Source organism: Vipera berus, assembly GCF_964194415.1.
Source record: "Vipera berus genome assembly, chromosome: 3".
Lineage (NCBI taxonomy): Eukaryota > Metazoa > Chordata > Lepidosauria > Squamata > Viperidae > Vipera > Vipera berus.
This window is the reverse complement of record NC_138204.1, coordinates 140,686,006-140,700,241: the sequence shown is the minus strand read 5'-3', so window position 1 is coordinate 140,700,241 and position 14,236 is coordinate 140,686,006. Positions and strand designations below refer to the sequence as shown.

The following is a 14,236-nucleotide window of genomic DNA, read 5'->3' as shown; positions in this document are numbered from 1 at the left end:
GTATAGATAAAGCTGATCGAAACTCTATGCTCAAATCTTGCTGGAGAATTACAATCACAGTGTTCCAGCCAAAATTAATTTCTAGTTAGTTAAGATTTTATTTTAGCATTATAATTTTGGGGCTGAGGAAAGAGACATTTTGTTGTTCCTATTATTAAGCAATTGGAAGTCTGAAACCTTCACTACTCAACTGTGAGTCACACAGAGATCTGCCAATACTTCCATATCTTATCTTTTATTCTTCCCTTCCCTGCTCTCAGTTCAGCATGATTTCTCCTCTAAGGGGTTGGGGTAAAAGCAGTGAGATTATTATTGGATATCTTGTCTTTTTCTCCTACATTTTACCTTGCCTGCAAAAATATATTCTCCTCTTTTTTATTTTTTTATTTTTTTTCCAAACAACATAACAGCCATAAGGGTTCTGCCTCAGGCTACACTGTGTTTCATCAGATCAAAATAAAGGGAGAAAGCCATCCATCTTAACTCAGCTTCCCTGTTCACACTGCCTTGGTGTTTAATGTCAAAAAGGCACGTATGTATAACCAAAGGGTGATATCTCCAGTATAATTCAAATGCTTCAGTTTTTCAGATGAAACAAAGTGGGGAATTGAGTTTTCTCTAATAGTGCTATTAATCGGTATAATAAATCAGGTTTTGGGGAGAGTAAAGTGTCTGTGTGGAGGGATGGATAGATAGATAGATAGATAGATAGATAGATAGATGATAGATAGATAGATAGATAGATAGATAGATAGATAGATAGATAGATGATAGATAGATAGATAGATAGATAGATAGATAGATAGATGATAGATAGATGATAAATAGATAGGCAGGCAGACAGACAGACAGACAGACATGCTTGCATTTATCTGCTTGCTCTTAGCTAAGAGGAACAGCTGAGTTCAAAGTTTTTGAGAAAGGTCTGAATTATGTCTGGTTTTGCTGAAAACGCATTACCAGCGGGATTTGCTTTTGTAGTATTTGCTTTTCAGAACTGGGGTGGCCTGATTTTTCACAAGAGTGAGTGCAGCCAGTCAGATCCAAATGATGAGATGGGGCCTCTTCAGATCTTAGGGACAATGGCCTACCCATAACTAAGGAAGCTGCCTTCTTGGAATCATCTACCACATGAAACAACAACTGTCGACAGAGAACAAACGTATTCTATCCAGGGAGGCTATCCACCTCATTGAAGATTCCTCGCATGAGAAGACCCTATAGATAGAAGAGTGTCTCCACCAGTGATGGCTGAATTGTGCATATAGTGTGTGAAATAAGGGGTAGGACTAGTGCAGTTACCCCCATTTTATATGTAGGTCAGTGGTCCCATTTTGTGATCAAGCATATGCCATTCTAGTATGGAGAGCGTAAGTGAGGATTTGCCTGTAGTCTATCTTCCCAAGCATGGTGACCCTCCCAAGCTTGTGTATCTTCTATCTCTGAGAATTCCCAACCAGCTGCTCTTTGTTTTATTAAAATAAATACTGTAGTTACTGGAGACCCTATAGTACTATTTCAGACAGGTGTTTTTTTTCTTTTCTTAAAAACCTCCCGTGATTAAGCACCTACAACTTTTGAAGGCAAAAGCTGTTCCACTGGTTAATTGTCCTCACTGTTAGGATGTTTCTCCTTAATTTCAGGTTGCTTCTCTCCTTGGTTAGTTCCCATCCATTGTTTCTTGCCTTGCCTTGTGGTGCTTTGGAAAATACGTTGCCCCCCTCTTCTTTGTGGCAGCCCATCAAATACTGGAATACTGCTACCATGTCCCGCCTAGTCCTTTTTTATTCTAGACTTGCCATACCCAATTCCTGCAACTGTTGTTCATTTTTTTTTGTCTCCAGGCCCTTAATCATCTTAGTTGCTCTTCTTTGCGCTTTTTCCAAAGTCTCAACATCTTTTTTGTAATTTGGTGACCAAAACTGGATGAAGGGGTACTGATAACTTCACATGATTTTGATTCTATGCCTCTGTTTATACAACCAAGGACTGTATTAGGGTTTTTTGGCTGCTGCCGCACACTGCTGGCTCATGCTTAAGTGATTGTCCACTAGGACTCCAAGGTCCCTCTCACAGTTACTGTTGTTGAGCCAGGTTTCACCTAAACTGTATTTGTACCTTTGGTACGAAATCAAAATAATGTTCATGGACTTTTCCTGGTAGCAAATAGCAATTGATTTGACATTGCCTTTTTATTCTAAACAAATTTACATAGGATTTTAATAAGAAATTAAACGACTGAAATAAATATATGTAGATGAATCAGAGAGGTTATCTGTTCGACATGGACTTCGTTTACTTTTGAAGCTCTGGTTTAAGCTAGTTGCTTTACAGGGAAATTAAAAGGCAAAAACCTTTTTTCCCTGCAAAGAAAAGACTTTGCAATAGATTTAAGGGAATTTGCATATGAATTGAACAAGACAGCACCTGTTCATGGATGCTTGCTCTATTTTTGCCACGTACGTGTAGCAAAAATCACTGTGGATACAGATCCCATGCATGGGTGAGACCTAGTTACTGCCAACCTCTTCCCCTTTCTAGCTATTGTGAGTGAGATGAATATGAAACAGTCCCTTTTCTCCTAAATTTACAGGTAAGTGAAACTAAAACCCACATGTTAACAGCCCCAAGTTTGCAACCTGCTTCTTTAAACGGGTCTAAATGCAGGCTTTTTTTTCCCCCTGTGACCCATTCTCTCACACAGGGGCAGTTTACCTGGAGGGAAGTCTTGAAGAAGCCAAACAATTATTTGGACGTTTGCTCTTTAACGACAAGGTATGACTTCATTTCTGTCTTGATTATACCCTGCCATCGTGTTTTCCTGCTTTTCTGTAGTGCTTCAAATCAAGTGCTTCAAAGGAAAACTGAAAAGAATCCTGCCTCTCAGAATATAATGCCTCATTCTAGCAAAATAAAAGTAAAAAGATTATTGTTATTGTGCCTATGTCTGGGTTTCTGCTGTAAAGACTGTCCTGTAGCAAGTTTCCCTTTCTTGCTCAGAAGAAGCGCCCAGTGGTCGCAAAGTCTGGTAATTTAGATCCAGACAGTCTTTCACATATCTGACATCATTTATTTGGAGGATTGACCCGGGGGTGGGACTGATTGACAGTGCTGAAGAGAACATAAGTGAAAAGAGAACAAATGAGAAGAAAAAGGTAAATGAGACCAAGGTGAGATAGTAGTGGGCTGTGGAGGCTGGTTCAGGCTCATCTGTAGCCATGGAAATTCATGGGATGATTTTGAGGGCTTATTTCTTTGTCCAACATAAAGGTAATTGTACAACCCTTGAATTCCTGATGGAAAGGCAATATTTAGAAGTAGAAAACATCATGGGTTGCTGGCTGTGAGAAAATCACAAACTGTAAACCAGTGTAAGCTTACACACTTAAATAAGTTTGCTTCAGAAGATTGTATCAAAAGTTATGCTTTCCAGCCATCAGCATCTAGAACTCCTGATCCGTACAGGCATCTTGTTGAATGTGGAAATGCAAGCTGAGCTGAGATGCAGGGAACTGGCAGTGAATAAAGGCTGGGATGAATGCTTTCCCTCAACCCGTGACCTCTCCCATGCAAATTGCATGCCAAGAACAGGTAGTCCTCGACTTACGACCACAATTGAGCCCAGAGTTTATGTTGCTAAGTGAGTTTTGCCCCGCTTTACGACTTTTCTTGCCACATTTGTTAGGTGAGCCAGTGCGGGTGTTAAGACAGTCACACAGGGGTTGTTAAGGGAATCTGGCTTCCCCGCTGACTTTGCTTGTCAGAAGGTTGCAAAAGGGGATCACGTGACCCCGGCACACTGCAACCATCGTAAATATTAACCAGTTGTCACTTTTGATCACGTGACCACAGGGATACTGCAACAGACATTAGTGTGGAAAAATAATCATAAGTCACTTTTTTCAGTGCCATTGTAACTTTGAATGGTCACTAAACAAACTGTTGTAAGTCGAGGACTACCTGTATGTCGCAAGAGAGAAGCATTAGGAGGAATGACCAACATGTATAGTTTTTATTGATTGTAAGTTTTTGGTCTCAAGCATGTGGGTTTATGTGGAAAATATAATTGTGCTGCATGTTCACATTCGGTTAATTTGTCTTGAGGTTTTCCTTCTTCTTTCCTTTCCTTTTGCTGGGATGAAACTCCCGAATTTTTAGTTATAGAACTTTAAGCAAAAAAGAAAAAGAAAAAAAGTAACCCATTATTTAGTTCCTGAACGGTGTGTGTTCTTCCTCTACCTAATTGACATGAACTAAATGGAAGCACTACAGGCAGTTTGAACAAAGAATGCCTGCTTTTTAAAAATGAGTTTGCCAGCACTATTGAATTTGCAAGAAGCCGAGTCAGCATCTTAAGCCATTTCAGTCTTTTGCAGAATGACATTTTATTTAGCAATGTGGAACTTGTTAAACGGTTCCCTTGAGCTTTAAAAGCATCTCTCCACGTTTGCAGGACCTGCGGGAAGTATGGCTTAATTATCCGCTACACCCTCTGCAAGTAAGTGTCCCCCCCCCCCTTTTTTTTCACTAACGAATTTCAGAACAGTTTTAAGGATGCCTTTTATTGGTCTTTGGCTGTGTTGACATCTTTGAGCATTTCACATGCACACATGGCCTTTGTGAATTTTTGTCGGTAATAAGTGTCAAGCGCTGGGGCTTAAAGGCAGGCAAGGATTTCAGAGGAGTCAGGCAAAACAGGCCGTAATTGGGCAAGCAGATGTCAGTCACGAGGCAGCCATGTGGAAGACCACCAGCTTGGTGGCACAGGGAGAGAATAAGCTGGCAACTTTGCTCACCATGAGACCAGATGGAAAAATGCCACAAATTTCAAAGGCTCATGGAGGCAGGGCCCATATGTGGCCTTTTCATGTCACCTGATTCCTTTGGGATTCAGGAAGACTGTCAGCTTCTCAGCTGGAACTTTCTTTGAAACAAGAAACAGAAAGCAGTTCTCTGAAGAAGGTTCCTTTCTAAGCTGGCAACATGTCCTCATGAAGGAACTTATTCCCTCATCTTCCCCTGGCAAGGTTGATTCTTCCTTTATCTCCAAGGACGGCAAAGGGGGGCGAAAAAGGTCTTCCGCCTTCTCAAATATAGAATGAAAAACAGAATAAAAGAACTTCTTTCCAAAGCTTTTGCAAATTTTGGGGAATGTTCTTTAATGGACTCGTCTTTGATGGCCAATCATATGCAATTTGGTATCCCCTGGGCAGAAAGATATAAGATATAAATGGAGTATGTTATTCACAGTTATGGTATGAATGCTTAAAAGTTTTTTTTTTCCCTGAAGATGAATAAGCCAAAATAGATGTTAAAAGTAAGGATTATTTTTTTTTAAAAAAAGAACGAATTTTTGTCTACCATTCTTTGTCACGATTGCTGCCAACCTCCTAAAATTTTTATTTCTATGGTTTGCATATGGATACGTCAATATACTGTAAACAGAATGTTGGCAATGTGTTATAAAGATGGGTAAGTCCTATCGTTTATTGGAGCATTGCATTGTTTATCTCTAATACTTTTGTAAATTCATACCACTAGCTGAAACGTTCCCCACATTCCAGTTTTGCCCTTAGGAAAGCTAATTTTAACAAAAGTGGAACAAGGCCCTATTTTTAAAAAAATGCAATTAAGTTCCTGCAATATCCCCACGTTTGAGCATCCTATTTTCACACTTTCAGCAAGCAGTCTTGCTAGCTTCCAGCTAAAATAATTTAATAGGAAAATATTAGATTAAAGAAAATAGGCAGAGATTTTCTACAGTGAAATAAAACCTTTTGAAATAAGTTTTTATAGGAAAAAATGGAGAGATTCATTGATTATATCTTTTAAAAAAATCAGCATGCAGGTCATCCCTGGGCTGCTGGGGAAAAAAATATAGTTAACAACATTGCTGAAAGAAAGAAAAAAATCAGCTGGGAGGGTTAATAAAACATGGCAAGAGTTAAAAAGGCAAAGTATTTATAAGCATGGGAGAATAGGACCTTTGCTTATTAACAATAAAATTACAGACTTGGAACACAAGAGGATCCTGAAAAAAAAAGAGAACTCTTGAAACTCTTATGTTTATACGTGTTCATAGGTTATGGAATCTTCCCGTAGTCAAAGCTAGATTAAAATCTCTTTCAGGCTGAGATGACTGGTTGACTTCATAGTCACTGCCACGTTGTTCTCTTGGCAACGCTACAAAAGCACCTGGTTGTTGCTTTGTTCCAGGAGGATTTTTTTCACCTTCCCAGTCTAGCTTCGATATTTTTGAGGGTCTCCTATCCCAACTACTAACTAGTTCTGCTTAGCATTTCAAGGTCAGCTGCAATCGGCTAGTTAGTGTATCAAATTAAGCTTTTGCATTTCAGCTTAAATTTATAGCGCAGAGTTCGCATTGAGTCATTCGTTCACCAACGTAGTAGTATCTTTCAGATAGCCCTTCATGGTTCTTGTGTAGAACCATGAAATTGCGCTGCTGAAATTTAGCAATGAAAATTAAAAATTTGACCAAAATGTACTGCTTAGATGGAATTTTTGTGTTTTAATCCACTGCTAGTTGATAACTGAAATTAAGAGAATTGAGTGATTTTTAACTAAGAATTAGGGGTGGGAATGGGAACAAAGAATATGTTATATTCCTATACTCATCATTAGCTGAACAAAATAAAACTGACCTTCAACTCAGCTTCATTACTGAAGGACAGCTTTTTGTGGATTGAGGGTGCAGAAAGAAAGGGAGAGCAATGCTATTCCAATTTCCTCCTTTCATTTCTGCCTCACCCTCCAATGGCCTCAAATTTTGCATAATGGCAATATCAGGCAATTTTTGAAGGGCATTAAAAGTAAGGATTGAATGGTTTGCTTAACAGATGCCTCCCGATTCCCATCTTTACGATCTGTTCCCAAAGTACCCCCCCCAAAGAAAACCCGAGCTAGAAAATATTTACTGGATGACTTCCTGTGCCCCTCCAGGAACTTGGAAAGCTGAGCTATCCATTACATATAAGAGCTGAAGTCCAATAAATATAGAGTGAATAAGACTGGGGTGGGGGGGGGGGGAAATAACTGCATTTGTTTAATAAATCATAATAAAATTAAACAAGATAGCTGCAAAGGAGGGGGAAAAAAACTGTGATCCTGAACTTTGATAGTTTAATTGATTGATTGATTTTTGTGATGGCAATAACATTCTTTAGAGTTTGCCATTAAAAAAGAGCTTCATCCTCAGTTCATGCATTATTGCTGATTTTTTTTATTTACTAATCAAGTTTATGTTGCCACCCATTTCACTGAAGGTGATTCTGCTTAGCGCATAAGAATAGATTAAAAAGGTAATAATGAATGCAAATGCAAAAGCCTTGGTGGAGCAGTGGGCTAATGCCTCCTTAAGTAACACCAGCTGCCTGCAATTAGTGCAGGTTCGCATCCCACCAGGCTCAAGGTTGACTCAGCCTTCCAACTTTCTGAGGTAGGTAAAATGAGGACCCAGATTGTTGGGGGCAATAAGCTGACTTTGTAATAATGCCGCTTGGGGGGGCGAAAGCCCTAATAAGCAGGGATATACATAGAATGAAGGCTGTTGCTAAGCACATTGGTTTGTGCTTAAATTGTAAGCCGCCCTGAGTCTTTGGAGAAGGGCGGGATATAAATGGGATTTAAAAAAATGGTAGTAATAGATATCCTAAATCTCCAAAAATGAAGGTAAAATAAAAAATGACCCCCCCTCCAACAATAGAACCATCTAGTCAAGTCCCCTGTTCCATGGAAGCCCCAAGCCTGGTCACATAACCAGATCTTGTGGGCTTTCCAGAAGATCAAAAGGGATGGAACTAATCTAATTTCAGGAGGGTGTCCTTGAGGCAGAGAAGATATGTCTCCTGGGACCTACCCAATGTAGATCTTTGGCCAATGGTATTATTAGGATAGCATTGCAAGCTACCAAAATATCGGCTGTGTGGTGATTAAGAAGACTCATATTGCCAAAATAAAGTGTAGAGTACCTAATCAAGCTTCTTCATTTGCTTGCTGAATTCAGTTTCTTCTCTAAAACTAATTTGTTGTCCTCATTGTTTAATATTGATTTACAGCTGCAAGAATCTAACACTGACAGACAGCTAATTGAGACATCTCCTGTCCTCCAGAAATTGACTGAGTTTGAGGATGCAATTGGAGTAATTTTTACTCATGTTCGCCTCTTGGCACGGGCTTTCACTTTGAGAACAGTGGGATTTAACCACCTGACGTTGTGAGATGATTATTTTCTTTCCTCCCAAATAGATATCTTGCACTTTCTTTCTGCAGGGAAGCTGAGTGGCTGATGTTGTTCCTTTAAGAGAGAGTAGGTTGGTGCTGATCTACAGCTGTTTCTCCAGTTCAGATTTTTTCAAAACCTCTGACCTTAGAGGTCCTAGCAAAACATCTATGGTTTGCCAGATTTGTAAGTTTATTTGTTCCAGATTAGTTGAGATTTTTATGGCATAAATATTGAAGGACAAGAAACAACATTCCTGCTTATTGAGATGCTTAACTACACAACATTTGCTTCTAGCCCTGGCATAGGTGAATCATCTCTTCTGTTTTTAACTAGCTACAATTTGTTGTTTCATTCAAATTAAGCAAAAATCAAATCAGCTGATTTGTGCAGAAGCACCAAAGCGGAAAGTATCCAGAGTTCTTTTACTTATGCAGAACCATAGTCAAACAAATGTTTTTGCACAAGGACATTTGATATCATTCCCCCCCCCCGCCCTCAATTCCTAGAATTTATATTTTCATAAAGTGATTCATAGCTAAATTTATAGTGGTTCCCCCTTATTAGTTCTGACAATCTAAAAACATTGTTTTGTCTTACCCGGCAGTAGTGGGATTTGCGGCAACCTGCAACGTTGCCAAAATGACATTCTATGCACAGTGGCATCACAGAAATGCCGCAATTACATGCATAATCATAACATTCACTTGGTGACATTAAATAAGTTTTGTCATTTGCCTCCCCTTTGCTCTCCCACGAAAACCCATATTTAGTAAATACAAATATACTGTATTGTTCTAAACGGTATGATACAATCACTAGTGTATTGTTCTGCCTGTTTAAAAATATCCAGCGCTAAAGCAAGGTAGTGTTGTTCCTTTACTCTGTATAATCTCTGCCTTCCTTTATCTCCTGCTTCAGGGGCCATAATCAGAGGATGGAGTTTTTGGGTGATTCCATAATGCAATTGGTGGCCACCGAGTACTTATTCATACATTTCCCTGATCATCATGAAGGCCACTTGACGGTAAGAATATCATCCATCTATTCTTGGCAGGAGTAAAACTGGGATAGCTTGGTTATGGGTGGAAACAGAAAAAAAAGAACATTGTGAAAACAGCAAGTGAATTATTCTGAGCTTAACTGAATATCCGCAACTTCACCCCTCTAGTTGCTCTTAATAACGTTCTGTTAATATGAAAATATGAATCCTGCCACAATCAAGGAAATGTGATTTATGGAGCCCATTTATGCGATGTTATCTCTTCTTTAAAACAAATCAATAGCTTTAACAACCGTGGTGATTAAGTTATTCCTCTAAAAACTAGAGGTAATTCTAGTTCATTTGCAAGAGAGCGAAAGCAATTGAAATCAACGGAGGCCATTAATATGGGGTGCTGTTCTTCCTTCTTGGGGGGGGGGGCTAATAGTTCAAGCAGCAACTTCATAAAGTTTTCTAGCCTGATCCCAGCTTTCTTCCTGATTAGTAAGCTAAGCTGTAGGTGTGAACAATCCTACATTCTAGAGGTTGCATATGATTGTCACCTACAAGAACTGGAGGCTGAAGATCCATAAAAAGCTTGAAGGTTGTTGACGGTTGGTTTTTCTGCTGCCGTTAGCGGCAGGAAATCAAATATTCTAGAAATCCGCAATCTCCAGTATGTTTCAAGAAGCAAAAAAGGCTAAAAGAGGCAGAAGGATGAATGATGGCTATATGTGAAAAAAAGGAACGTACACATATATGTGAATGAATAAGTGCATGCAACTAGGAATCCCTGTGGTTCCCTTGAGTGTAAAAATAATGCTCTCCGTTGCACTAGGATGTGGATGCACAATTTCTAGGGGGGTTATGAATTTTAGGAAGTACAGAGACACATCTCTTAGATGAAAAACAGATGAAATCAAATTAGAGAAAGGACGTGTCCAAAGTGCATTTTTCCTTTCCTCATGTATTATTTTTCCCTCTCATTCTCTGTCCTCTATTTATCCTGTCTTAAGATCCTTCATTTTTATTTCATCATTTGCCCAAAGCAGGCAGAAAGGGGTTACAAAACAATTTGTGGGTGTGCTGGTTGTGTCTTCATCAGGCTTTTGACCCTCCAGGTACTTAGACTTCCTCTTTTATTGGCCTCAGCAGTGCTAATGGCAAAAATTATGAGTTTACCAATATTCTTGCTTAACAGTGGTCATAAAGCACAACATTACGTGACTGTGCCAACTAATGACAGTAAGCGCTACATTTCTGGTTGCCATGGTTAAGGAAATTGTGCACTGCCATGAGAACCTCACACAACCATGGCTTGCGAGGCCTGCAGGGTTCCCCTTTGACCTTGCCTGTGGGAAGCTGGCAGGAAAGGTTGCAAGACATTGCAACAGTTGGAAGTGCAGGCCCAGGTATCACACTCACAGGCCTGAGGGGATTCTGCTACGGCCAGAACTTGAACACCACTCATAAGTCCAACTCATTCAATTCCATTGTAACTTTGGATAGTCACAAAACAAGTGGTTGATAAGTAAGGACTACTGCTAATCTCAAACGGTCTAGTATGGGCACCATGACTAGCCTTGACTTGAGACGCTAAGATGCAATTTACTGTCTTTGCATTACTTAGAAAGCGCATCTTTTAGGGTTTGTTTTTTTCTTCATTAAAAGAGACAATGAATCAGTTTTAAGAGTTTGGTGATAGAGTGTAAATAGATACAGAATAACAGAGTTGGAAGGAACCTTGGAGGTCTTCTAGTCTAACTCCCTGCCCTCTTAAAGGTAAAGGTAAAGGTTCCCCTGCACATGCGTGCTAGTCGTTTCCAACTCTAGGGGCCGGTGCTCATCTCCATTTCAAAGCCAAAGAGCCAGCGTTTGTCCGAGGACGTCGCCGTGGTCATGTGGCTGGCATGACTAGACGCCAAAGGCACACAGAATGCTGTTACCTTCCCACCGTAGTGGTCCCTATTTTTCTACTTGCATTTTTACGTGCTTTCGGACTGCTAGGTTGGCAGAAGCTGGGACGAGTAACAGGCGCTCACTCTGTTACGTGGCACTCGGGATTCGACCCGCCAAACTGCCGACCATCTGATCGACAAGCTCAGTGTCCTAACCCACTGAGCCCTCTTAGGAGACCCTAAAAACTTAATATCCCTTCATCAGCCGTCCTCCTTCACTATCACTATCCTTTAAAAAGATAAAAAAAGCAGATGCCTATCAACGTTGTATGCTCTTTGAAACTCTAGACAGTTTAAATTTGAACACCACCTTTTTTGTTTGAAAGTGGAAACATCTCTCCTTATTCCCTTTCTGTTTTGATTTCCTTGAGCTCATTTGCATCCAAGATCTTTTATTTGCCATGATTGGTGTTATAATTCCATCCGATTTCTGAATACGTTGTATGCTACTTCCTGACTGACAGGGTGACGCTTCCAAATTGTGTTTTTCATTGAATCCATTGGAAACCGTTTTTCAAAAGCTTGCTTTTCTGTGTCATGTACACATTCCTTTCCATGTCACAGTATTACTATGTTCTTTTTCCAAATACCACTCATATCTTTTAGTCTTCTGCAGAAATTTCACCTTCTTAGGTGCTCATCCACTCTTCATATCCTATGCAAATTTCAACATTTTTGCTTTGATTCACAGCAGAAATAATCCCAAGAATATTATGTGCTTATTCTTTTGGGAAGTTATTGCTGCTAATTAGCACATTTGCCTTTTTCCCCCTGTCAACTAGTTCTTGAGTCTCATAGATGGCTGCATTTCTTTAAACAAACTCCCCCCCCACCCAAAAAAAACCTGCTATCTTCTTACAGTGGACATATTGGGGACCACCTCATTTGTCCAGTGTAAGAGGATTATATGTTTTTAAACTATTTTTGCTCAATTATCCAAAGCTATAATAACACTTACAAAATCAAATATGGAAATAATAAAACTTCAGCTTGTGAATTTTTGCAGCTTCACTTTAACAGCTGGGAGCAGTATTCTTAGATTCTTTCATAATTAGCAAGTCATTAAGTAGCTCTCTTTGTTTCCAATGCAAGTAGCGGGGCGCACTATGGATTACTTTCAGTGTGATATTAAACTGTGGCTAAGCAGTTACAAAATGAAGCTAGATAATCCTCACTTGTGCTTCTTTCTCACAGGCCTGTGAGGAGAAACAAAAAAAGTTTTGCTTTGATTAACTATGATTTGGCCGCTGTTCAGACTCAGTGAAGTGCTTCATGATAACCACAATCACAAAAATTCACTTTTAAATTGCATTTCATGCAGCTGGGCTGGTTCCATTACCTTGAGTTACAGCAAGGCATAATTTGGGACACAGATGAAAAGATTAATATGATGTGCCTAACATAGTGCCTTCAGGTACCAACAAAACAGCAGAAAATTTCTTGTTTTCAAGCCCTCATTCAAACTGTTTAAAAATAAACATTGTTTTAATTTTGATCAGAATGACAAACTAAACAGCATTGTCAAGAATCTCTTTCGATTCTACACAAGGGTGATAGACTTCCTTAGATTTCTTTTAAAGGAATGTGAATGGCTGTAGTCCATAGCTTTATGTGCAGGTGTGTCCATCACCTGTCCAGAAAAGATAATCTTGGGCTTCAAAGTGTTTGTTTGAGGAGAACAGCTAGAGAGGATGGGAGAGATCAACCTCGCCAATCTGTCTTTTAATCAATTGGTATTACATGATTGATCTCACTTACTGGGTCATCTCTTTTGCAAATGGGCAAACTTCCCTGATTCTGTGGGTAGCTATGATATTATCTCAACATTAAAACATGACCTTTTCCTTGGAAAGAATTGGCTACTACTACTGGTCTAAACGGTGGCTAATCTAAAAGAGCTGGGAGGAACTTCTGTTGACTGGGTACCAAGACAAATAACATTAGATTACGTGGCAGGGTATTTTTTTTTTTAGGTTTTGCCTTTCTTAATAAAAAGAGAACATATACAATGCGGATAGAATGCCTGACATTTATGATAAATAAAAGCATTGCACAATCAGCACATACCATTCTGCTTTTCTCAGGCCGGGAAAGGGAACACCTGTATATTTTGGGAGTACCTGAATCCTACCCTTTTTCTTCTGCCCCTTACAGGTTGATTGAAAGTATGCACTGAGGCGAATGTGGCAGTCCTTTCCTATTAACATGAGGTTGAGGAAAGAGGGAATGGGATAAGAGTGTACACCTCATTTCTACTCGTGCCTTCTTTTAAAATTGCTAAAAGAAAACAGGAGGTGTTTATACCAGATAAACGATAGCATTTCTTTTTTGTTTGTTTGTTTAGTCAAGCAAAGGCTAGCAACATGTTATGTATCTGGGCCAGGGGAGGGGAACCATGGCTCTTTTATGACTTGTGGACTTCAACTCCCAGAATTCCTCAGCCAGGAATTCATGCCAGGAATTCCCCACCTCTGATCTAGGGTAAAAATTGGGTATGGCTGCTCAGAATTCCATGCACATTTACCTGAGTGGAGTCTCTTGTCTTGGCAGTTGTTGAGAAGCTCTTTGGTCAACAACAGAACACAAGCCAAAGTGGCAGAAGAACTGGGCATGCAGGAGTTTGCCATTACTAACGATAAGACCAAACGGCCTGTTGCACTGCGAACAAAAACATTAGCTGATCTTTTGGAATGTAAGTGCTACTGTTACTAACTCATTTTCTTTTTCTAGTGATTTGATAGCTAAATAAAGTTTAAAAACTTGTTTACCGGTACAGGTGGTACAGCAACAATTAAAGGCAAGAACCAGATCAAAGAACCTCTAAGGTGGTGGCTTAAAGAAAGTTTGTTTATAATATAGATGTGTTACCACTAACTACCATCCTGAGGATCTAAAATGTGTAGTACTACATTTGTATAGCTTACATTAGAAAATGAATTGCTTTTCATTGTTACCATGCCTGCTCATAGATACCCCAGCTAAAGGAACAAAGCCAAAACTTGACTCCCTTCTTTTATTTGAAATATAATCAATTTATAATTTTATAAGTAGTATTGC

General features: G+C 39.4%; 1 protein-coding gene across 3 annotated transcripts in view; it reads left to right on the top strand.

Annotated features, from left to right (window-relative positions):
* Positions 1-14,236, top strand: part of DROSHA (drosha ribonuclease III) — a 113,884-nt gene that overhangs the window by 88,118 nt on the left and 11,530 nt on the right. For 2 of the 3 annotated variants that reach the window (XM_081324180.1, XM_081324179.1), the window contains exons 24-28: positions 2,705-2,775; positions 4,454-4,498; positions 8,076-8,233; positions 9,161-9,266; positions 13,730-13,871. In XM_081324180.1, coding sequence (XP_081180306.1) covers positions 2,705-2,775; positions 4,454-4,498; positions 8,076-8,233; positions 9,161-9,266; positions 13,730-13,871 — 522 coding nt within the window. The remainder of the gene's footprint in view (positions 1-2,704; positions 2,776-4,453; positions 4,499-8,075; positions 8,234-9,160; positions 9,267-13,729; positions 13,872-14,236) is intronic. The other variant, XM_081324181.1, reaches the window with a different exon arrangement.